Here is a 27,539-nt window from a genome sequence, read left to right as displayed (position 1 = left end):
ATGTTAATAGAATAAAAATATTAATGAAAATTCAAAATAAATATTGATTTAAAGGATAAAATGATAATGAATTAAATTTTATAGAAATTAGAGGTAAAAAGTATAAGATAATAATTGATGATAATAATGCAATTACACCTCTTAATTTGTTAGGGATAGATCGGAGGATAGCATAAGCATATAGAAAATATCACTCAGGTTTAATATGAATTGAAAATGTATTTTATAAATAAATGAAATATTATATATATATATAATATATAAGTTTATATATATATATATATATATATATATATATATATATATATATATATATATATACAGATATGACAACCGTTATCTTGATTTTTTCCGATTATTGATGTTACATTGCGTATAACTCTCATTTCTTTCTCTCTGCTACATAAGTACTTATAGAATAGTAATATAGAAAATCATAGAAATATATTTTTTATATAGGCGATAAACTTAAAAATTTGATATTGAAAATATTTTAATCATTTTACAACTACACACACTATAAATATATAAATGCAAAATAATTTCGTAAATAAATTTCAAGTAATAAATCAATTGCACACATGCACACAGCTGGTATGTAGATTTTTATTAAATTTATTTTCTGAATTATTTTACACTTATATATAGTGTATGTAGTAAAAATATTTTCAATATATTAAAAAATTTTTAAATCGCCGAAATATATCTTTTATCAATTTTCTATATTCCAATATATATATATATATATATATATATTATAAAAAAATTAATATTGATATATTTGAACTCTAATTTACTGGATGATATATACTGAACATCCTTGCATTGATTATACATTACTCAACGTTCTTTCACGTTATAAGTATTTGGAGCAAATTATACAGTAGCATCAATAATCAAAAAGAAATCAAGAATAATCAACATATTCCTTATATAATATATATACATATATATGTATATATATATATATATATATATATATATATATATATATATACGCACATATGTGCATAAGCATATATAAAATTTACAAAAAGTAGGTACTTATTAGCCTTGCTACGCTACTGCCTTCTGCTACGGAAGGCCATTTTCAGGCGGCATCTCGCGTATACCGGCACGGTAGAGGAACAAGGAGAACACGTGATTATCGGTCCTTGTCTCTCTACGGTGCGTCCGCGTGAGCAATGCAATGGTGTATGTACGTGTACAGACATGCACCACTACATAAAACCCGAGAATTGGTTTCTCGGCGTTGGCAACACTGAAATCGGAGTTTCGCGTTGTCACCGCGCGAGGTCTCCAACATCAATTCGGAGTTTGGCCGACCGACCTGTCGACCCTTAACATCGCTCACCACTATGCCGGAGTACCCGTGTGCTCTCCCTCACGTGCGCGCGCTCCCTAGGTTTGCGCCCTGTTCGCGCGACGCCGAGGGCGGCAGCTGCCGGTGACGATGACCTGTCAAATTGACGCTTGCGCAATCAGCTGATCGGCTGATTCCTTACAGCTTGGCCATTCTGCTCAGAATTTCGCCGCGAAATTACAGATTTATTATTTTTTTTTTTAACAATTGTACAACGCATATCCCGGGTTCATCTATTCTATGCAGGTACGTATTACAATCACCTAGATTTTTTCTCTTTTTTTACAATATAACTTTTCCTTATTCTAACTACGCATATTATATATATGTGAACTCGCATTTTAAACTTATTAATACTATAACACAGAAATTATATATATGTAAACTCGCATTTTAAACTTATTAATACTATAACAGAAATTATATATATATATTTTAACATAACAAGAATTATATAAGCTGTTCCTATTTCTTTTTTTAATTGTCGCTCTCTTTTTTTTCCTATCTTTATCCAGGGTTTGATTCTATCGGCTGAAAGGATAGTGTCAAGAGGTTTCTGTTTGAAATTGAAGCCTGGGATATTCTTGACTACATATCTACTATTACCCAGACTCTTTGCAATGAGGTAAGGCCCCTTGTAATTCAGTTTAAGCTTCGAGCTTGTGCCTATTCTAGGGGTAGTATTTCTTATTAAGACAGAATCGCCTGGTTTGTAAAGTGTCGGCTTAATACTATGAGCATCCTTATATTCCTTGTTATATATGCACAAGATCTGTTGCTCGCGAGGCATCGTCCTTATTTAAGTCCCTTTCTTTTTCTAGGTCCTCATCAACCGTGACAGGGGTCTTTGTGAAGCTGGCTAAGGAGTGATCTGCATGGTTGCACTGGTCAAAGCATAACATCAACTTTGCTGGACCAGATTTGATTACCGAGTGGTAAGTATTATTTATAACATATTGCATCTTTCCTAGGTAACTTTTCCGCTCGTCGGTTGAGTCTATTATTTTAGTCAAAGATGATTTCAAAAATCTATTCACTCCCTCTACTGTTCCATTAGCCTATGGTGCTGCGACAGCCGCCTTGCGGTGTTTAATATCTTTGATCGAGATTGATTCTATAAATTCTTTTGATGTAAAGGTTGTCCCTCGGTCTGAAATTAATTCTGCAGGATTGCCAAAAATTGTAAAGATATTTTCAAGACAGTCAATTGATTCCTTGCTACTAGTTGATTTAGTAGGGAACAACCATGTAAATCTAGTGAATGCATCGATTGCAACTAATATATATTTATATTTTTCAGGAGTCTTGCAGTGGACCGAAGTGGTCTACATGCAGTGCATCTAAAGGTATCTTGGGCAACGGATACAGCTGAGATTTTCTCTCAAATCTATTCAACGCGTTATTAGCAGTGAGACAAGTAAGACAATTCTTTATGTAGTCACGCACACGCTTTCTCGTGGTGAGAAACCAATAGTTTTGTATGATTTCCATCACAGTTTTCTCTGCTTTGCAGTGGGCCATCTCATCATGGTAGATTTTTATTATATTACCTATTATTGATTCAGGAATTACAAATTTAAGCTCATTCTCAACTTTTTTGTATACCAGGCCGTCTACTAGTTCGAATTTATCACTGCTTTCTAATTCTAACGTTTTACTAATTTCCAGGATTCTAGGGTCTGTTAGCTGAAGGAATTCAAGCTGTCTTTCTAGCGGGAGTTCGTCTACATGTGCTACGCTCCGGCTAAGGGCGTCTACGTGCGCCATGCGACTACCAGGACGGTGTACAATATCGAAGGTATAATTTTGTAATGCCAGAATCCATCTCGCGATTTGCGAGTTTAGATTCGCCTTGTTCACCGCATATACGACCGCGTTACAATCAGTTACAATGGTAAATCACGTACCATATAAATATATATGAAAACATTCAATTGACTTAATAATCGCTAACATTTCCAGCTGTTCGCATTCGTAGCTGTGATACTTCGCCTCCGCGGCGTTCGTGCCCTGGCTGAAGTACGCTACCGGTCCCCAGTTATCACGACGCTGGAGAAGAATCGCACCGAATCCTAAGCTACATGCGTCGGTATGCAATTGGGTTTCAGCCGACGTATTATACAACCACAGCAACGGAGTGGAGGTCAGCTCTTTTCTTAAGGACTCAAACGCTTGAACGCATTGCTCGTCAAAGTTATATACAACGTCTTTTTTTAATAAGTTTTGAAGCGGTTTGGCTTTTAACGCAAAGTTTTTGACAAATTTTCTAAAATAACTCGCGAGACCTAAAAAACGCTGTAACTTCAATCTGTCTGTCGGCTGTTTATAGCTCGTGATCGCGTCCACGTGTCGGGGACTTAAGGTAATACTGTCCGTGTTTATAATATAGCCTAAGAATTCTATCTCTTTTTTCAAAAATTTGCATTTTCTGAAATTTAATTCAAAACCGTGTTTTTTTAATGTAATCAGAACTTCTAATATATCTAAATTCTGATCAACCATTACTGATTGTATCAAAACGTCATTTATGTAGATATCTATCACCTTGTTTTGTCTAATCAATGGATTGAGTATCTGTATGAGTCTTTTTTGAAATTTGGCCGGTGCCTCACAATACCGAAAGGTAACCGTGTGAATTCAAATTGACCATCCGGGGTTGCAAACGAAAAATACTTTGTAGAGTCTTCATGCACCTTAATCTGGTGGAAGCTGTCTTTTAGATCTAACAATGTAAAAACGCGACTGCCACTCAACCGTGACAGGCATTCCTCGATAACCGGGAACGGATATTTCTGTTTCACCACGCGATTATTTAATGGTCGCAAATCGACACATAAACGCATTTGACCCTTTTTTTTTCTTACAGGTACAACTCGAGCACAATAAGGCGAGACGCTGGGTTTTATAATTCCGCGGGCTAGGAGGTCGTCCGTAATTTGTCGTATCTGCGTCCGCTCGACATTTGCGAAGCGCCTAGGTGCGAACGCATAGATCGACGGATCTTTCAAGTGAACGTGTACCGCAAAATCGTCGCTAACAGGTGAAGTTTCCTGCTCTTGGATCTTCAAAATAAGTTTTTCTTTTGTTTGTCTGTACTTTTGTTTCGTGTTCGAAGTCTATCTCATGATTTTCAATTATTTGTTTCAGATTCGAGTCTTCATCTATACAAAGGGGCAAGTGCGAAAACATGTTTACTTGGTCGCGTTCACCTTGTGCCGCTGGTTCGTACACTAAGGTGAGATTACTTTTTGTCAAAAACTCTCTACCGAGAATAATATCGCCCTGAAAAGCGTCGGAATGCAAAACATACAAGTTGATCGAAAACACTTTGTCCTCTATTTTTTGTAACTTTATTTGTACTTCTACCGAACCAAGGATGTTTAACGGAATGCTCGAGAGATTTCTCAAATTCGTTTCTACCGATTTTAATACGCGAAACGGCGCAATATATTTTTCGTAAATGCTTTTTTTTTTTACAAATGAAACCGGACTGCCCGTATCAACGAGGTCTAGTAAACTACATGATTTTTCTAGGATTTTATCTATACGGACTAGCGGATCATCGACAATTAAGTTACGCGCATCCTGGGTCGCTGCTACGAGGTCGGACGCTACCGTATCGGCCGTTACGCTGGCCGCAGCGATCCCTGCTGCTGGCTGCACCCTGGTCGCCGACTTCGTCTCCTTCTTAAGGATAGGGCAATCGAACCGTCGATGCCCTTTTTCCTTACAATAGAAACAGGTAGGCTCACCTCGACAATCCTTGTGAGAATGTCCCTTTTTACCGCAGTTTTTGCAGGAGTCCTTGCCACCTTTGCTGGACGGACCCGCCTGCGGGGACTTCTTATCCCACTCGGAGGCGCCCTGGGTGATCCGCCGCATCCTCTCCAGGAAACCGTCCAAGGAGTCCTCCGATAGAGACAGCGCAGTCGCATTCAACGTCGTCAGGGTGATTCCGCTCACCAGTAAGTGTACTTTGTCCGCTTCAGGAAGGTCCACCCTGTGCATTATTGCTAGCTTTTTGATGGCGTATTCATCGAAAGTTTCTTTGGCTGGAAGCCACTTCCGTGCCTCGATCTTCTGCATCACGCGGAAGAACGGTATTTTTCGGTCGAAAATTTTCACCATCTCCGTTCGCAGGTCGCTCCACGACTCCACCGCGGCGTCTCCCTGGACGTCGTACCACCGGCGGGCCGATTTTGTAAGGCGGCTGGAAGCTGCTTGGAAGATCGCTCCATCAGAGACGCTGTGCACCTGGACGACTTTGTCAACTCGTCGCACCCACGCGTGCACGTTGTTTTCGTCCTGGCCCGCAAATTCCGGGATCTGTGAAGCCAGCGCCTGGACTGATCCGCCCGGCGTCCAGGACTGCTGTCCAACGGTCAATTTTGTCCGTCGGCGAAACTCTCGGGGCCCTCGAGGGTCCCGGCGGGGAAACTGGCTCCGCTTCATGGTGCTGAACCGGGGCAGCGGCGGTCTCTCGTCGCTGCTCCAAAACTACATTGAACAGTAGGTTCAACTGCTGCTGCTGGAGGGCCACCAGCATCTGCCTCATCAGGTCCGTCGTCTCCTGCGTTTCCGATGACGTCGCCTGCAGTTCCGATGCCGTCGCCTGCGGCTCCGAGACCGTCGCCAACGTTTTCAACAGGTCTGCGGTCTTTGCCGGCACCGCTTTCTTGGTCGGACTAAGAGGAGGAGTGAGTTGGGCCATCTCCTGTACTAGTCCATGTCTTTCTAGATGACTCATAATAGAGTCCAACAAATGACTGCGGCCTTCCGTCGTTGGGAGTGCGTACCTCTCTGCTTTCTTACGAAGCTGTTCTAACGTGAGGTTTTCAAGGACTGTACCAAAGCGAATAAATCGCCTATTTATAAAAAGACAAACTGTTCTTCTTTTTCTAAAAACACCCGAATTCCGACGGATACTCCACACGTATCCCACTTCTGAAGTTGAAATAAAGTCTATATTTAAGAATCTATGAAATGACCGTTATATATTTATTTGAACCGTAACGAAGGCGCGGATATGCGGAGGATCGGAGACAAGGATATTTGAGTGCCACAATAGATAATTAGCCAATTATAATTATGTAAGCATATCATATATTTTAAAGATTGTGTTGGTCATCGTTTACAATTAGATTATAAAATTTGATCGGTTACAGAAATCACTAGATTATGTCTTTTATAATCAGCGTTCATCTCAATCAGTTAATTAGAGGTGAAATAAGTATTTATGAGATGATGCATAAAGCAGATATCTTCACGACTCCCACAACGCTTGCGGTTTACTTTTTCGCTTACTTTTTGAATAATCATTTACTTATAATTTTTTTTTAAACATAATTGACTGTCTATTGCTAACGTATTTAATATCTGGTTATTGTAAAATATTTTTATACACATTATGACTCCTGTAGGTTATTAGTTTTGATACAATGTTTTAGTTGATTTTTTTTGTAATTATTTATATTTTGCGCTGAAGACGACTTGAAAAATCAAATCAAAACGTCCGTTCTGACTTCGTTCTAACGTTTCTCTATGAGTCTATTTATTTAATTTATTTTATTGTAATTGTCAAATTCCATACATATGCGATTAATCATATTTTATTTAATTTTTTACTTGTATCTTATAATTTCTTATTATATGCGTTGATTTTTATTAAACTTAATTCCCATTTACACAGCTCTTACAAGTCTTTTTATACTCCTTATTTTTAATAAAAAAGAGCTTTTTCAATTGTTATTTAAAAAAAATTATTTTTAAAAAATAAGAAATTATTATGATGTTTCTTTTTGTATATTTTTTATCTTCTTTTTTTTCAGGCAGCAAATGCATGATGTTCAAATGATGTGCGCTTGCTACCTGAATTGGAGTATTAGTAAATATTTCGTTATTGATATAATTTATCTATAATTTCAAATCTATATAATTTGTATGATCTTTTCTTTTTCTCCTTATTATTCTCTTTGCCATGCTTAGCGAAATTTCGAATGACTAAACCTCGTATTTTGTGTATTTTTTAATTTATCTTTCTTTCATTATACTTCCTTTTTTAATTTTTTCGCCTTTGCTGTGTGTTTTTCTACTTCTCTGCTCGAATACTCCTTTTTTCCTGTTCTACTTCCTTTTTTTTCAAAGAAAAAACTTTCTCAAAGAAGAATACTTTCAAAAAATATATACAATACGTTATTCGGTTTCTCCATATTTAATTCCTTCCTCAACCTATAGATATATATATTTATTTTGTTCAATTAGATATCAATTAATCTTGCATAATTTTTAATACTGCTATTAGTTTTGTAAATAATACAGTCTGTAATATTAACTAATTTTACAATTTACTGCGGGCGATGTTTCTCTGTATCATTCAAAAGTTCTCATCATTTTCAAAATAGTATACTATTTTTAAAATAGCAACGGTCATGTGACTTGAAATTAATTATATACAATGAATTCTATATATGTATATGTATGCTACATTAAAACTGAAATGTTCAGTGCATTTGTAAAAAACCACGAAAAAAAGAAATATAAATAGCACATATATATTCTTTTTTCTTTGTCTTTATATATGTATACGATTTATTTATTTCTGAGCCTTTGTTAAAAAATAAGGAGATTTTTTAATTTTTTTTTAAACAATTCAATGAATCTTTTTGAAACTGTTAGAGTATTTTATTAAACCATCAAACCACACCACAGTTAATATAAATGGTTGTGTCCAAAGAAAAAAATCCAAGTGAACACAGTGTGATTGAACACAACCATTCATATCGCCCGAAGCTTAAAGTGACTAGCACACGATTGACAATCAGAAAGTCCTGCCTTTAATTGACCAATAAATAAGATGATCAATTAGACTCATGTACAAATGAATCTTTGCCTATTTCATGCTAAAAAATAACTTGCAAGATCTAGAAATTTTCTAAAATTTTAGGAGAGATGGATATCCATCGCCAAATCATTTAATATCGTATGAAAATCAAAAACAGGAGAAGCTTCACGTGGCAAAATTAAAATATATGTATGTTTAAAATATAGAAATAAAACATAAAAATAGCCTATATACGGGTGTCCCATAATTCGCGAACCACCGCGAATGGGCAGATAGAGCGTGTTAAACTGAATAGAAAAGTCCTGTATCATTTTGCGATATTTGCAATAATTATTGAGTTATTTATTAAAATATCTAAACGAATAAGCAGGTAGAAAGCATTATTTGATCGAGAGGCGGCGTCATGCAGCGAGCGGCGACCAATGTAGTGGCGCCGAAAAGTAAGATGATACTTTTGATACTAAGCGGTACATGCACACCGAGTCCGGCCTACCGCTTTCTACCCGCTCATTCGTTTAGATATTTTAGTTAATAACTCAATAATTATTGCGAATATCGCAAAACGATACAGGACTTTTCTATTTAGTTTAACACGCTCTATCTGCCCATTCGCGGTGGTTCGCGAATTATGGGACACTCTGTATATCAGGCATTTTAAATATTAAAATAACGAAAAAAATTGATTTAAAAAAATAATAAAACATCACTATTTTGGATTGAAAATTTTATATATGTATATAATATGTGGATTGGTTTTAATAAAAGTATTATATATATGATTTGTAAAATCTATTTTCACAAATTTGACTATTTGGATAAGAAATCACATGCTTAATATATATAATATTAATTTAAAAATGCAGTTTTATATTATATATACTTGCATAATTTGATTAATTTATTGTTTACAGTTGCACAGAATGTCCTGTGAATGTTAATTTTATATCTATTTTAAATTCATGAACATTGGATCTAAAATGGATATAAAATGAACATTCATGGTATATTTAATTTGAGACATCAATCAGTGGATCATATTTAGATATCCATAGACGGAGAGAATTTTCTCTTAAAATTTACCCAGAAAATTATGGTAATCGTGGGATAATACCCTGTGAGAAATGATGATCGAATCGATGTCAATTCGTTGTCGAATCGATGTCGAATCGATGACGATTCGACTAATCATTTCTCACTGGGTATTGGAAGAATTTTATAAGGGTTTCTCTGAGTAATATTTATCACAATAAAAAATATTAATATGTACATAATAAATTTTACTACGTACATAGTAAAATTAATCGAGTATATTTTATATCTTATTATGGTAGATATTAATATTTTTATTATGATAAATATTAATCAGAAAAACTCTTATAAAATTCTTCCAACATCATATTGTCCTAGGATTATCATAATTTTTAGGGTAAATTCTAAGAGAAAATTTTTTCTGTGTAGAGAATGTCCAGTCTTGAGCATCCCATATAACATAAGATCTTCGTAGAATATCTTTATTTGGTCGAAATTATCTCAAATATACAATATATATAATGAATCAGATTAAATTTTCCTGAAGAATTACCTAAAGATATCCCCTAGAGCACAAAATATTGCTAAAATATTGCATAAATATTTTTTTATTGCGTCATATTACAAATATTACAGCAATATTATGCAAATATTATAAATTATTATTTTATTGAAGTTGCAAAATATTACCATTTACCGCTATGCATCACACGTGAAGTTAATCTGTCTCGCATTTAAATTTTAGTCATGAGATTAACATGCCAAAAGCGGCTATTAGAATTACTTATTTCTATTAATTTTATCTGATGCGATTCCAACAGAGAACTCAGATATTCAACTGATTGTTCAAAAATATCGGACAAATAAATGACGAAGAAAATAAAAAATAAGAAATATGCTGTAATATTTTATAAATATTACCCAGACAGCACACAATATTTATAATAAAGATTCATAAATATTTATGAATATATATATATATATATATACATATATATATTTTCAAATATTATATAAATATTTTGAAAATGTTTTATAAAAACCTTTATTTAACATATTATTAAAACATAGATTAAATATTTTATATAATATTTATGGTATGTAAAGATAAATATTTAAAAAATCTAATCGACCAAATTTTAGAGATTAGACTATATATCAATCGATCACTTTGATTGAAAAATCGTTGATTATGTCTTTTTAACTCATGATTTCTTACTGGGTATTTATTAAAGAAAATATAAATTTTAAAAAATCTGTATTATAATGATTTAATAAATATATTTATAACATTTACCATAATATTTATCGTAAATATTTGTTGATATTTATGATAAATATTTATGATCTATTGAATTTAAGACTCCAAAAATATTTATAAAATATTTATGATAAGTATTATATTTATAAAATAATAAAATAATTATAAATATTCTGTGCTGTCTGAAACTATTTACAATAATTTTAATATTTTATTTATTTATTTATTTAAAAATGTTGGTTGCATAAATTCTGCAAGAAAATGTTTTAATATAAAAATTTAAATTAAACTTTAAAACTTAAAAACACTGAAAAAACATTTGTTAACTTGACTAAACTTTTTAACTATATATGTATATATTATTTTTGTCAATTAAACTCAGGATTGAGTAATAGTTATTGTTATAATTAGTTAAAAGTTAAAAAAAGTTAAAAAGGTAATAACTTTTAACTTAGCTTAGTTAATTTAAAATGTATTAATTTTAGTTATTTTTGACCTTAAACTTTTATTAACTTTTTTCCTAAGTTAAATTTTTAAAATTTCTGAATCTCATTATTGTTTTTTTATAAATTATAAATAGTGTTTACTGTTATCTAAATAAAACTATATATATGATTATCTAGATAAAACTTTGACGTCATCTTATCTTTATATAGATAATAAAAATATGTATTAACTATATCTACATCTTAGATGAAAAAGATATCTATTATCTTTACTAAATTAATCTAGAATAATTTTCAGAAAATTTTGCTTTAGAATCATAGCATATAAAAAGATTTAAGTAACAGAATTTAAGCAGTAAGCGATAAAAATTTATAAATAAATATATGAATACATATATTTTTATATCTTTTTTATAATTTACATTTTTTTAATACCTGTGTTTACATAAGCAGTCTTAAAAATTATTATCTTGAAAATTATCTAGATGAATCGCTATATATAATTAAATCTTTTATCTAGATATATTTAAAACAAAATTAGTTTTATCTTATCTAAGATAATTTTACATATTTTTATCTCATCTTTATCTAGCTAATTTCAAAATTATCTAAGCACATGCAACACTGATTATAAACATATTATTTTTTAATTAAAGCATTATTAATTTTGATGTTTATTTGTCATCAATTGTAATTTCCAAACAATATATATATATATTTCTATATAAAAATAAAAATTTCTTTATTTATTGTTATAAATTTTAAAAGAATTAACAAACAAAATGCTAATTTCATATAAATAATGTTTTTAAAAATAAACTTTTAATTTAACTTTAGTTAATTTAATCTTAACTTTAACTCTGAGTTAATTTTGTTCATGAAACTTTTAACTTAACTAAATTAATTTTATAAGCAATAACTAACTTTAACTTAATTTTAAAAAATCATTAACTTAAATTACGCAACCCTGATTCAATTTATAAAAATATTTAAATTAAATGTAACATTTATTAATTGAAAGGTTTTGTGAAGTTAACAAATTTTTTTTCAGTGTATGTGCGGGATATACGCCGGGAAAGACAAAAATTTTTTATATTAATTTCTTTATATAAATACCCACATAGCAAAAGTTAATCCGAGGTATGTCATCAGATATATCTCAAGCGATTTTCAAATATGTAGAGTACATTCGTATAAATCCTGAGGATGTATTTAGGATATATACTATTAGGATATCCTTAGAATTATAATTACATAACAAAATTCAATCCCAACAATATCCATGGGTATTGTTGGGATCGAATTTTACACTCAATGTTTCTAAATGTTTTTTGCTATCTTAGATTGATCGATGTGCAGTAAATAAATATATAGAGTAAACCCTATATTAACCCCTATGCATTTGCTGATATATTTCTGCAAATGTGAATATATATCCAGATAGCACAGAATATTTATAAAATATTTATAGAATACTTATAATAATTATTTTAATATTTTATAAATATTTATCATAAATATTTTATAAATGTTTTTGGAATTTTAGATTCAATAGATTATAAATATCAGAAAATATTTACGATAAATATTATGGTCTAAATAAATAATATAGTCCCACCCTGCGGACAATCCCTCGTGTTGAAACCTCTTATAGTCGAATCTCCCTGACTGACAGTTAGAAGTTTACCTGCCAGCATACTGAGAGTCCAATCAATGATAGCGACCGGTATATCATGATCAACCATAGCCCCCATGATTGCCAGATATGAGGTGTTATTAAAGGCACCTTCGATATCCAGAAATACACCCAGCGCATATCCTTTGGCCGTTAATTGGGATTCAATACTACTCACGAGGTGATGTAGGGCAGTATCCGTGGATCTGCCCTCTCTGTAAGCATATTGACTTGAAGACAGGGGCTTAGAGATTAAAGGTCCTGTTTTTAAGAAACTCTTAATTAGTCTCTTCAATGTCTTTAACACAAAGGAGGTGAGGCTGATGGGTCTGAAATCTTTGACCATTATGTGGCCATTTCTGCTTGGTTTGGGAATGAAGCACGCACTTTAGTGCCGCTTATGCCGACTATTTTTTCACAATTTGCTTAAGACCTCTTATAAAGGGCGAGATGTGAAAATCATAAGATATTTGTATTACTAATCTCAGGTAAATAGTTGTAATGTATTTATAGTATTTATCCTTATAAGGATATATTGAATTAGCTTATTTCATTATTACTGTTTATTGATTACTTGTCTCTAATTTATATTGATTATTTACAGTTTAATTTATAACATGATTATTTTTAATTTCGCTTAATTATTTTGATCCACATAAATATATATATATATATATATATATATATATATATATGTATATATGTATATACAGAGTGTCCCATAATTCGCGAACCACCGCGAATGGGCAGATAGAGCGTGTTAAACTGAATAGAAAAGTCCTGTATCATTTTGCGATATTCGCAATAATTATTGAGTTATTTATTAAAATATCTAAACGAATAAGCAGGTAGAAAGCATTATTTGGTCGAGAGGCGGCGTCATGCAGCGAGCGGCGACCAATGTAGTAGCGCCGAAAAGTAAGATGATACTTTTGATACTAAGCGGCATATAACAAATAAGTCATCCGACATGCACACCGAATCCGGCCTACCGCTTTCTACCCACTCATTCGTTTAGATACTTTAGTTAATAACTCAATAATTATTCCGAATATCGCAAAATGATACAGGACTTTTCTATTCAGTTTAACACGCTCTATCTGTCCATTCGCGGTGGTTCGCGAATTATGGGACACCCTGTATATATACATATTATAAAGAAATTTATTATTATAAATTTGCAATTAAACCAGATAATAATCCTTAAGATTCGCCAGTAATAATTAATAAAAATCTTTCCTCAATGGTAAAAGTCGACCAAACTGGCAACTTTGCAATTAAAGTTGATTATATGAGTTTAATGTTATTTAATTAGTAAAATCAATAATAATATTCTAAAGTATTAAATCAATTTATATGAAAATTATTTACAAGCAAATTTGATTATAAATAAGATTTGTTAAGAAAGTGATATCAATTTAGCAGATTATGTTTGATCACCTTTTAATACAATAACATAACAATTTTACACATATATAGTTTGTTAATTTACATTTTTTATTAGTTTTAAAGTTTAATGACATCTTTATCTTTTATTTTAAAAGATATAATATATGATTTAAATATATATTTTTACAGCAAACAATTTCCTTAAAAAATATCAAAAACGTCAAAGCTTCGAACAAATTAATTCAAATACAGAGGTAAATGAAAGAACTAACAATAATTTAGTTAAAAAATATTTACAAAATAATTAATGTAAATATTGCCCCCTAATGGGTTTCCACTTTGGCGTGGTGGTGGAGCTTAAGGTCGCAGCCGGGTGCACCCCTTAGGGTGTAAACGGGTGCGATCGACGAAGAGGGACCCTCCAAGCTAAGGTGTTAGCGACCGTGCCGAGAGCTGCGTGGCGCAGGGGGCGCTGCGTCTTAAATGGTGCCTCCCGGAAACCGGGTGAAATCCGGGAGTAGGCAGCCAAGCCCCGGTAGTGCGGCTCTAACCGGGTGAGACCGCTTTTCTGCATCACTTGTGGGATCAAAAATGAACACGATTGAATCAAACGCTAATTTAAACAAAGTACTCCAGGGCGTGGCTTTCTTAGGAAGCGAACGACCGGAGGAATCTTCTAAAGTGGGGGCGAGCTCCTCTGGGGCTCCCCCAATAACCCGCGTGAGATATAGCGGCGTCGCCAGATGACGCTTTAAAAAACAGAAGCAGATCCAGGCGGAGGGGGCGGTCACTGCGACCAATACAACTCTCCCTGGGACTGTTTCTGACACTGAGGCAAAGGGGAGGGGGTCGGGGCAGGTTAGGACGGAAAAACATCCTAGGCCGGAGCCCACGAGCACTCCCAGCCCCTCAAATAGGCAGTCTGATAAGAGGCCCCGGGTCAATGATCAGGGGACCTTTGCCCAGGCTGCAAAAGGAATAATCAGATTAGCCGTCGTCACAGATGGCTACCCTGACAAGAAACTGGGGGACGGTGAAGTGACGGGCATTAGAAAGCTGATCAGGGGTCGCATAATTGCGCTCCAGAAAGGCACTAAGGCCCCCACCTTTATTGGCTCCTGGCTTAGAGACGGAGCACTCGTGGTCGCATGCGCAAACATCGGCGGACTGGCTGAAAAGTCTGTCGGCCGATCTGAGTTTAAGAAACGTATCTCTTCGGGTGCTGCCGGCCGATGAGCTGCCTAAGCGGCATCGGGTGGTAGTGCACGTTGAGGAACTGGACCTCTCTGTCAAGGAAGCAATCGAGCTCCTTGATAGACAGAACGCGGGCCTGGCCCCTGGAGATTGGGTGGTCTCGGGTGGGAGTGAAAGTAGGGATGCTTTGAGCACCCATTTCGCCTGCCTTGTGACTGCGAAATCGCTGGAGGCCCTACAGGCCTACGGATACAGGCTTTTCTGTGGCTCTACCCGAGCAACTGTAAAGTTGCTTGCCAAGAGACACGGAGAGGATCCTGCTGTCGCAGGAACCAGCGACTAGACCAAACCCGATATGGTCGGGCTAAGGGTTCCTGTTACCCAGATTAATTTGCATCACAGCAAAGGCGCCTCAGCGATACTAGCCAGGAGCATGGCTGTGATGCAGATAGGCATTGCACTAATTCAGGAGCCTTGGCTCCTGAATGGTGCTATTAAAGATCTGAGTGGGTGTGGCACGATATGCTACACCAGTTCAAACTGCAAAACTAGAACTTGCATAGCCACAAAAAGGCGAACTGCAACTTTTATGCCACAGCTCAGCTGCGAGGACAACCTCACGGTTGTTCGGACTAAGCTCAACCTGTCGACGGGGGAATCTCTGGATGTACTATTGGGCTCAGTATACATGCCCTATGACTCGGAGGATCCACCACCGCAAGTGGAATTCAGGAATCTGATCGACTATGCTGAAAGGTGTGGGCTGGACTTACTTCTCGAATGCGATGCTAACTCTCACTATGTTGGATAAGGAAGTTCAGACATTAATTCCAGGGGAGAGAGCCTGTACGATTTCATCATGAGTACTGGCCCCATTTTATTTAACAGAGGTACAAAATTTACCTTGCAGGACTCCAGGAGACAGGAGGTAATCGACATCACGCTATGTACAAAGAGGGTGGCGGACTGGAGGGTCTCTAATGAGCCCTCCGGATCTGATCACAGACAGATCTGCCTAACTCTATGTCACATAACGAAGGGCACAAGGGCATGTAACCCAAGAAAAACTGATTGGAACAGATACAGGGCGGCCTTATTAGCCAACCTTAAGTCAGTCCCAACCAACTTTAACAATAAGGGCGATCTGGATATGGCGGAACTTTTTATAAAGAAAGCCATACTAGACGCCTATGAAGCAAACTGCCTATTGAGGAAGAGCCAGTCCACTTCGAAAGTTCCCTAGTGGAACAAGGAGCTCTCGAAGCTCAGCTTGGGGACTAGGAAACTCTTCAGCAAGGCAAAGAAATCTGGCTCTGCATCCTGTTGGGAGACATACAGAATCGCCCAACGGTCATACAGCAAAGCCATAACAGCAGCTAAACGACAAAACTGGAGACTCTTCTATGAAATAAAGTATTACAAATATAAGCGGCTAATAAGAGCAGATTCAACATCAAGGTTAAACAACTAATTTATTACATCTAATCCATGTGTACTGATACAAATAATACAGTTTAAATTAAAACTATAAAAATAGACTCCAAAATTGAAACAAATTAGGAAGCGAACGTTTCGATTCAATTTTTCGGATCTTTTTCAGCGCAGTATAAAAAACAAAATTAAAATCAACAAAGTCTAAATGTTTTTAACGTATAAACGTCTAATAAACATATTTAAACACCGTTACATCAGTAAACGAAATAAAATATCGTAAGATTAATATGATTCTCGCTAAGCTATCACATTTACGTTACTGTGGGAAGCGATCCTCTCTAGTTTTCTGACTACGAAGTTGGCAAGTGTTAGAATATAAAATATTAATCGCATCCTATAAATTAAAATAATTTTCTCAATACACCTCAATAATTATAAGATCCAAAGACAAGTGCGTTATAAAACAATAATCTAACATATAGTATAAAAAAAAATGCTAATAAAAACTTACATGTATTTATGATGTGACAATATTTCAATTGTAACAGTAACAACAGTAACGCTAGTGAAATCCTCATGTCAGTAGAACGGCTCAGGAGAAACTGAAGCTCAGTTGGAAACGAAAAGTGACAAACAATTATAATCATTTTGTATTTGTTATTTAACCTTAGAGTTTAGGTAGTCTCTCTATAGCTTCAATATAAATATCGGATAGATTTTTAGTATCAGTCTGTAAATTGAGACTATTATTTTGTCTTTTTATGTATATCATTTCTGATACTGATCTTTTTCCGTAATAAATTTCTTTATCTAAAAAATTAATGTTGTCCCAATCAAATTCATGGTTAAAATTAACGCGGTGATCCGTTATTACTGATTTAGTATTAGTATTTCTAACAATGTGTTTCCTATGTTCAGAAATTCTTGTGATCAGTCTTCTACTAGTCTGGCCCACGTAAGAAGCGTCGCAGTTTGAACAATTAATTTTGTAAACAACGTTTGTATTATTCATTGTAGAAATAGTATCTTTATGTACTCGTATGTATTTATTTAATTTATTGAAACTAAAGAAGGATAATTTAATATTCATGTTCCTAATAATATTTCTAAATTGTTCCGTCAATCCGGGTAAAAACGGAATAGTGAAAAAAGACGTTTTTTTACTATTATTATTATTATTGTTGTTACCGTTAGTTGTGGTATTTTTTAATTTTTTGAATAAAATTAATAGACGTTGGTTAATCTTCTGTGAAAGTATTGAAAGCCTCCCGGAGGCATCCAGACTTAACAGAATATTACATTCAGGGCTGTTTAAAACCTAATGAGCTCTATACAGAGAACCTAACCGATTCATTAACTCTACTGATAAAGACTCACTTTCCAGGATTTCAACTCCTGACATCTCAACACCCCTCTCCCAAAGCGCCCAGACCCAGGGATTACAAACCTAAGGAATGGGCGTTGGCTGCGAGAATAGTATACCCAAAAGGAGTTGACAGAGTCATCCGTTCTTTTGAGCCTTATAGGGCACCAGGTCCGGATGGAATCTTTCCCACCTTGCTTCAACAAGGGCTGGATCCTCTTCTAGGCCCTCTTACTAAAATCTTTAGAGCAAGTATAGCTCTTAGATAAATTCCACCAGCTTGGAGCGGCACTAAAGTGTGCTTCATTCCCAAACCAAGCAGAAATGGCCACATAATGGTCAAAGATTTCAGACCCATCAGCCTCACCTCCTTTGTGTTAAAGACATTGAAGAGACTAATTAAGAGTTTCTTAAAAACAGGACCTTTAATCTCTAAGCCCCTGTCTTCAAGTCAATATGCTTACAGAGAGGGCAGATCCACGGATACTGCCCTACATCACCTCGTGAGTAGTATTGAATCCCAATTAACGGCCAAAGGATATGCGCTGGGTGTATTTCTGGATATCGAAGGTGCCTTTAATAACACCTCATATCTGGCAATCATGGGGGCTATGGTTGATCATGATATACCGGTCGCTATCATTGATTGGACTCTCAGTATGCTGGCAGGTAAACTTCTAACTGTCAGTCAGGGAGATTCGACTATAAGAGGTTTCAACACGAGGGATTGTCCGCAGGGTGGGACTATATTATTTATTTAGACCATAATATTTATCGTAAATATTTTCTGATATTTATAATCTATTGAATCTAAAATTCCAAAAACATTTATAAAATATTTATGATAAATATTTATAAAATATTAAAATAATTATTATAAGTATTCTATAAATATTTTATAAATATTCTGTGCTATCTGGATATATATTCACATTTGCAGAAATATATCAGCAAATGCATAGGGGTTAATATAGGGTTTACTCTATATATTTATTTACTGCACATCGATCAATCTAAGATAGCAAAAAACATTTAGAAACATTGAGTGTAAAATTCGATCCCAACAATACCCATGGATATTGTTGGGATTGAATTTTGTTATGTAATTATAATTCTAAGGATATCCTAATAGTATATATCCTAAATACATCCTCAGGATTTATACGAATGTACTCTACATATTTGAAAATCGCTTGAGATATATCTGATGACATACCTCGGATTAACTTTTGCTATGTGGGTATTTATATAAAGAAATTAATATAAAAAATTTTTGTCTTTCCCGGCGTATATCCCGCACATACACTGAAAAAAAATTTGTTAACTTCACAAAACCTTTCAATTAATAAATGTTACATTTAATTTAAATATTTTTATAAATTGAATCAGGGTTGCGTAATTTAAGTTAATGATTTTTTAAAATTAAGTTAAAGTTAGTTATTGCTTATAAAATTAATTTAGTTAAGTTAAAAGTTTCATGAACAAAATTAACTCAGAGTTAAAGTTAAGATTAAATTAACTAAAGTTAAATTAAAAGTTTATTTTTAAAAACATTATTTATATGAAATTAGCATTTTGTTTGTTAATTCTTTTAAAATTTATAACAATAAATAAAGAAATTTTTATTTTTATATAGAAATATATATATATATTGTTTGGAAATTACAATTGATGACAAATAAACATCAAAATTAATAATGCTTTAATTAAAAAATAATATGTTTATAATCAGTGTTGCATGTGCTTAGATAATTTTGAAATTAGCTAGATAAAGATGAGATAAAAATATGTAAATTTATCTTAGATAAGATAAAACTAATTTTGTTTTAAATATATCTAGATAAAAGATTTAATTATATATAGCGATTCATCTAGATAATTTTCAAGATAATAATTTTTAAGACTGCTTATGTAAACACAGGTATTAAAAAAATGTAAATTATAAAAAAGATATAAAAATATATGTATTCATATATTTATTTATAAATTTTTATCGCTTACTGCTTAAATTCTGTTACTTAAATCTTTTTATATGCTATGATTCTAAAGCAAAATTTTCTGAAAATTATTCTAGATTAATTTAGTAAAGATAATAGATATCTTTTTCATCTAAGATGTAGATATAGTTAATACATATTTTTATTATCTATATAAAGATAAGATGACGTCAAAGTTTTATCTAGATAATCATATATATAGTTTTATTTAGATAACAGTAAACACTATTTATAATTTATAAAAAAACAATAATGAGATTCAGAAATTTTAAAAATTTAACTTAGGAAAAAAGTTAATAAAAGTTTAAGGTCAAAAATAACTAAAATTAATACATTTTAAATTAACTAAGCTAAGTTAAAAGTTATTACCTTTTTAACTTTTTTTAACTTTTAACTAATTATAACAATAACTATTACTCAATCCTGAGTTTAATTGACAAAAATAATATATACATATATAGTTAAAAAGTTTAGTCAAGTTAACAAATGTTTTTTCAGTGTTTTTAAGTTTTAAAGTTTAATTTAAATTTTTATATTAAAACATTTTCTTGCAGAATTTATGCAACCAACATTTTTAAATAAATAAATAAATAAAATATTAAAATTATTGTAAATAGTTTCAGACAGCACAGAATATTTATAATTATTTTATTATTTTATAAATATAATACTTATCATAAATATTTTATAAATATTTTTGGAGTCTTAAATTCAATAGATCATAAATATTTATCATAAATATCAACAAATATTTACGATAAATATTATGGTAAATGTTATAAATATATTTATTAAATCATTATAATACAGATTTTTTAAAATTTATATTTTCTTTAATAAATACCCAGTAAGAAATCATGAGTTAAAAAGACATAATCAACGATTTTTCAATCAAAGTGATCGATTGATATATAGTCTAATCTCTAAAATTTGGTCGATTAGATTTTTTAAATATTTATCTTTACATACCATAAATATTATATAAAATATTTAATCTATGTTTTAATAATATGTTAAATAAAGGTTTTTATAAAACATTTTCAAAATATTTATATAATATTTGAAAATATATATATGTATATATATATATATATATTCATAAATATTTATGAATCTTTATTATAAATATTGTGTGCTGTCTGGGTAATATTTATAAAATATTACAGCATATTTCTTATTTTTTATTTTCTTCGTCATTTATTTGTCCGATATTTTTGAACAATCAGTTGAATATCTGAGTTCTCTGTTGGAATCGCATCAGATAAAATTAATAGAAATAAGTAATTCTAATAGCCGCTTTTGGCATGTTAATCTCATGACTAAAATTTAAATGCGAGATAGATTAACTTCACGTGTGATGCATAGCGGTAAATGGTAATATTTTGCAACTTCAATAAAATAATAATTTATAATATTTGCATAATATTGCTGTAATATTTGTAATATGACGCAATAAAAAAATATTTATGCAATATTTTAGCAATATTTTGTGCTCTAGGGGATATCTTTAGGTAATTCTTCAGGAAAATTTAATCTGATTCATTATATATATTGTATATTTGAGATAATTTCGACCAAATAAAGATATTCTACGAAGATCTTATGTTATATGGGATGCTCAAGACTGGACATTCTCTACACAGAAAAAATTTTCTCTTAGAATTTACCCTAAAAATTATGATAATCCTAGGACAATATGATGTTGGAAGAATTTTATAAGAGTTTTTCTGATTAATATTTATCATAATAAAAATATTAATATCTACCATAATAAGATATAAAATATACTCGATTAATTTTACTATGTACGTAGTAAAATTTATTATGTACATATTAATATTTTTTATTGTGATAAATATTACTCAGAGAAACCCTTATAAAATTCTTCCAATACCCAGTGAGAAATGATTAGTCGAATCGTCATCGATTCGACATCGATTCGACAACGAATTGACATCGATTCGATCATCATTTCTCACAGGGTATTATCCCACGATTACCATAATTTTCTGGGTAAATTTTAAGAGAAAATTCTCTCCGTCTATGGATATCTAAATATGATCCACTGATTGATGTCTCAAATTAAATATACCATGAATGTTCATTTTATATCCATTTTAGATCCAATGTTCATGAATTTAAAATAGATATAAAATTAACATTCACAGGACATTCTGTGCAACTGTAAACAATAAATTAATCAAATTATGCAAGTATATATAATATAAAACTGCATTTTTAAATTAATATTATATATATTAAGCATGTGATTTCTTATCCAAATAGTCAAATTTGTGAAAATAGATTTTACAAATCATATATATAATACTTTTATTAAAACCAATCCACATATTATATACATATATAAAATTTTCAATCCAAAATAGTGATGTTTTATTATTTTTTTAAATCAATTTTTTTCGTTATTTTAATATTTAAAATGCCTGATATACAGAGTGTCCCATAATTCGCGAACCACCGCGAATGGGCAGATAGAGCGTGTTAAACTAAATAGAAAAGTCCTGTATCGTTTTGCGATATTCGCAATAATTATTGAGTTATTAACTAAAATATCTAAACGAATGAGCGGGTAGAAAGCGGTAGGCCGGACTCGGTGTGCATGTACCGCTTAGTATCAAAAGTATCATCTTACTTTTCGGCGCCACTACATTGGTCGCCGCTCGCTGCATGACGCCGCCTCTCGATCAAATAATGCTTTCTACCTGCTTATTCGTTTAGATATTTTAATAAATAACTCAATAATTATTGCAAATATCGCAAAATGATACAGGACTTTTCTATTCAGTTTAACACGCTCTATCTGCCCATTCGCGGTGGTTCGCGAATTATGGGACACCCGTATATAGGCTATTTTTATGTTTTATTTCTATATTTTAAACATACATATATTTTAATTTTGCCACGTGAAGCTTCTCCTGTTTTTGATTTTCATACGATATTAAATGATTTGGCGATGGATATCCATCTCTCCTAAAATTTTAGAAAATTTCTAGATCTTGCAAGTTATTTTTTAGCATGAAATAGGCAAAGATTCATTTGTACATGAGTCTAATTGATCATCTTATTTATTGGTCAATTAAAGGCAGGACTTTCTGATTGTCAATCGTGTGCTAGTCACTTTAAGCTTCGGGCGATATGAATGGTTGTGTTCAATCACACTGTGTTCACTTGGATTTTTTTCTTTGGACACAACCATTTATATTAACTGTGGTGTGGTTTGATGGTTTAATAAAATACTCTAACAGTTTCAAAAAGATTCATTGAATTGTTTAAAAAAAAATTAAAAAATCTCCTTATTTTTTAACAAAGGCTCAGAAATAAATAAATCGTATACATATATAAAGACAAAGAAAAAAGAATATATATGTGCTATTTATATTTCTTTTTTTCGTGGTTTTTTACAAATGCACTGAACATTTCAGTTTTAATGTAGCATACATATACATATATAGAATTCATTGTATATAATTAATTTCAAGTCACATGACCGTTGCTATTTTAAAAATAGTATACTATTTTGAAAATGATGAGAACTTTTGAATGATACAGAGAAACATCGCCCGCAGTAAATTGTAAAATTAGTTAATATTACAGACTGTATTATTTACAAAACTAATAGCAGTATTAAAAATTATGCAAGATTAATTGATATCTAATTGAACAAAATAAATATATATATCTATAGGTTGAGGAAGGAATTAAATATGGAGAAACCGAATAACGTATTGTATATATTTTTTGAAAGTATTCTTCTTTGAGAAAGTTTTTTCTTTGAAAAAAAAGGAAGTAGAACAGGAAAAAAGGAGTATTCGAGCAGAGAAGTAGAAAAACACACAGCAAAGGCGAAAAAATTAAAAAAGGAAGTATAATGAAAGAAAGATAAATTAAAAAATACACAAAATACGAGGTTTAGTCATTCGAAATTTCGCTAAGCATGGCAAAGAGAATAATAAGGAGAAAAAGAAAAGATCATACAAATTATATAGATTTGAAATTATAGATAAATTATATCAATAACGAAATATTTACTAATACTCCAATTCAGGTAGCAAGCGCACATCATTTGAACATCATGCATTTGCTGCCTGAAAAAAAAGAAGATAAAAAATATACAAAAAGAAACATCATAATAATTTCTTATTTTTTAAAAATAATTTTTTTTAAATAACAATTGAAAAAGCTCTTTTTTATTAAAAATAAGGAGTATAAAAAGACTTGTAAGAGCTGTGTAAATGGGAATTAAGTTTAATAAAAATCAACGCATATAATAAGAAATTATAAGATACAAGTAAAAAATTAAATAAAATATGATTAATCGCATATGTATGGAATTTGACAATTACAATAAAATAAATTAAATAAATAGACTCATAGAGAAACGTTAGAACGAAGTCAGAACGGACGTTTTGATTTGATTTTTCAAGTCGTCTTCAGCGCAAAATATAAATAATTACAAAAAAAATCAACTAAAACATTGTATCAAAACTAATAACCTACAGGAGTCATAATGTGTATAAAAATATTTTACAATAACCAGATATTAAATACGTTAGCAATAGACAATTATGTTTAAAAAAAAATTATAAGTAAATGATTATTCAAAAAGTAAGCGAAAAAGTAAACCGCAAGCGTTGTGGGAGTCGTGAAGATATCTGCTTTATGCATCATCTCATAAATACTTATTTCACCTCTAATTAACTGATTGAGATGAACGCTGATTATAAAAGACATAATCTAGTGATTTCTGTAACCGATCAAATTTTATAATCTAATTGTAAACGATGACCAACACAATCTTTAAAATATATGAGATATGCTTACATAATTATAATTGGCTATAGAAAGTGTTTCAAGAAGATGGCAATTTTTATCTAAAAATTGCGATTTTACTGAATTTGAATTTCTAAACGGCATAAAATTGGTTTTAAACTCAACTTACTTTAGTTTCAACAACGTAATTTACAAACTTATGGTACACCGATGGGTTCCCTTCTCTCTCCGATAATTGCTGACATAGTTCTTCAAGATCTTGAAAACAAAGCATTGAGTGCCCTTATGTACATTCCTTCATTTTTCTTCAGATATGTGGACCATTTAGTTCTAACGGCTCCTTTCAATTGTATTAACCACACGTTGGAAGTGTTCAATTCTTTTCATTCTAGACTACAATTTACGATTGAAACAGAGAAAGATAACAAACTTAATTTCTTCGACATTACTTTAATTTCTTGCAATAATAGGATTATAATTGATTGGTATCACAAATCTACTTTTTAGGGAGATATTTGAATTTTATGTCTCAACATCCCTTGTGTCAAAAAAGAGGAACAATTATTGGATTGATAGACAGAGTATTTGTTTTATCTCATCTCAGTTTCCGCTCAAAAAATATTAAGTTAATTATCAATATTTTATTGGACAACAGCTATCCATTGGAATTCATTTTTGACACAATTAATGACAGACTAAAATTTTTTATTTATTCGAGGAATATAAATAATTTTAACAACAGCAACACACAAAGTAGTAACATTAACTCTTCTTTTACAATTCCATATTTGCCACATTTTAATGAAAAATTCAAGAATATTATCAAAGACACTAATACCAGATTACCATACAAGAGTTCGAACAAACTTAATAAGTTCATTAAAACGCATAAAGATAAAATTCCTAAAGGTTTCAACACTCATTTGGTCTATAAAATTGAATGCAATAACTGCAACGCAACATACGTAGGCCAAACATGTAGAAAACTTAACACAAGAATTTCAGAACATAAAAACATATCAATAAAAACTGTACTAACAAATCTGTCATTACTGAACATAGACTAAATTTCGATCATGAATTTAAATGGGATAATGTAAAAATATTGGGAATCAAATTATAGTAAACGTCTTATATCTGAAATGATGCATATTAAGAGACAAAATAATAGTCTTAATCTACAAAGTGATACAGAAAATTTGCCTGACATATATAATAACATATTAAACAAACTCCCGAAATGTCAAAGTCACAGATTAGTAAACAGGTAAACAGCATAACAGATTTTAATAACCAATGTTACAGTCGTATTCTAACTGTAGTGTCGTAAAGGAGGCGTGCGTTTAAAAAATTTGGTCATCAAGTTTGACATCATTATAATTATGTAAGCATATTTCATATATTTTAAAGATTGTGTTGGTCATCGTTTACAATTAGATTATAAAATTTGATCGGTTACAGAAATCACTAAATCATGTCTTTTATAATCAGCGTTCATCTCAATCAGTTAATTAGAGGTGAAATAAGTATTTATGAGATGATGCACAGAGCAGATACCTTCACGACTCCCACAACGCTTGCGGTTTACTTTTTCGCTTATTTTTTGAATAATCATTTACTTATAATTTTTTTTTTTAAACATAATTGACTGTCTATTGCTAACGTATTTAATATCTGGTTATTGTAAAATATTTTTATACACATTATGACTCCTGTAGGTTATTAGTTTTGATACAATGTTTTAGTTGATTTTTTTTGTAATTATTTATATTTTGCGCTGAAGACGACTTGAAAAATCAAATCGAAACATCTGTTCTGACTTCGTTCTAACGTTTCTCTATGAGTCTATTTATTTAATTTATTTTATTGTAATTGTCAAATTCCACATATGCGATTAATCATGTTTTATTTAATTTTTTGCTTGTATCTTATAATTTCTTATTATATGCGTTGATTCTTATTATACTTAATTGCCATTTACTCAGCTCTTACAAGCCTTTTTATACTCCTTAATTTATTTTGTTTTTAAAAATAAGATCGATAAGATGGTACTGGTCCGTCAGAAAAGTAATGACGAGATTAAAAATATGTAGTGCACAAGGTAGCAAGTTCCAGCAAGTAGCAAGTTATTAAACGTCAAAATGACGTTAGTTTACTACTTGGGGCAGTAAAAAATTGTAATCATACGAATTGTAAATAATAAGTACAATTCTTTCTTTAAAAGCAATGTAAGTTTTGATTCGTTTGGTTACGTCCATTAATAATATTTTTCATAAGTATGTATATATTTATTAGTAGACCTCGTCAATGTTTTTAACGGAGAAAGATATAAATAATAAAAGAATTTATGACAGACATATCAGGGTTGTTCTCGAATGATAAATAATATTGTATATAGCGCAATTTTTTTATTTTCTTATATTTTGTGCTCATTAGATGACTTCATTTTTTACAAGATAATTGTGAAAATTTTACAAAGATCTAAGTAGTTTGTTTTTTAACTATTCTTCAAAATTGTTGTGATTGATGACATTTTTGTAAGAATGGAAAAAAGTAACTTCGAGCAATAATTAAATTCTTTTTTTGGCTACCAAAATAAAATTCCAAGTTGAATTGATGTTCTTGAGTTTTCTTACTTATCTATTTTTAACTACGAATTTTTGATATATCAAAGAGTTTAAACATAAAAGTAACTCCTCCAAGATTTCAACGAAAAATCTCGATTTTATGATTATTAGATATATTAGAATTTTATT

At 31.5% G+C, this 27,539-nt stretch overlaps 1 protein-coding gene, 1 long non-coding RNA gene and 1 pseudogene across 2 annotated transcripts; all 3 read left to right on the top strand.

The window, feature by feature from the left end:
• Nucleotides 1–1,303: 1,303 nt before the first annotated feature.
• On the top strand, nucleotides 1,304–6,247 carry LOC114936388 (uncharacterized). The gene is made up of 11 exons (XR_003820690.2): nucleotides 1,304–1,609; nucleotides 1,879–1,988; nucleotides 2,185–2,298; nucleotides 2,664–2,780; nucleotides 3,032–3,161; nucleotides 3,326–3,506; nucleotides 4,230–4,403; nucleotides 4,511–4,598; nucleotides 4,898–5,105; nucleotides 5,163–5,328; nucleotides 5,504–6,247. It is a non-coding gene; the product is annotated as an uncharacterized LOC114936388 (long non-coding RNA).
• An 8,348-nt stretch (nucleotides 6,248–14,595) lies between these two features.
• On the top strand, nucleotides 14,596–15,541 carry LOC146724282 (uncharacterized; annotated as a pseudogene).
• A 12-nt stretch (nucleotides 15,542–15,553) lies between these two features.
• On the top strand, nucleotides 15,554–16,441 carry LOC146724281 (uncharacterized). Its single transcript, XM_085480261.1, has 2 exons — nucleotides 15,554–15,954; nucleotides 16,033–16,441. Exons 1-2 carry the CDS (start codon nucleotides 15,554–15,556, stop codon nucleotides 16,439–16,441), a joined length of 810 nt encoding a protein of 269 aa, XP_085336387.1.
• The last annotated feature ends 11,098 nt before the right edge of the window (nucleotides 16,442–27,539 follow it).

The sequence above is a fragment of the Nylanderia fulva genome, unplaced genomic scaffold, assembly GCF_048542155.1.
Source record: "Nylanderia fulva isolate GAGA-0341 unplaced genomic scaffold, ASM4854215v1 Scaffold14, whole genome shotgun sequence".
Taxonomy (NCBI): domain Eukaryota; kingdom Metazoa; phylum Arthropoda; class Insecta; order Hymenoptera; family Formicidae; genus Nylanderia; species Nylanderia fulva.
Note: the sequence above shows the minus strand (reverse complement) of the source record. Positions and strands in the feature narration are given on the sequence as shown.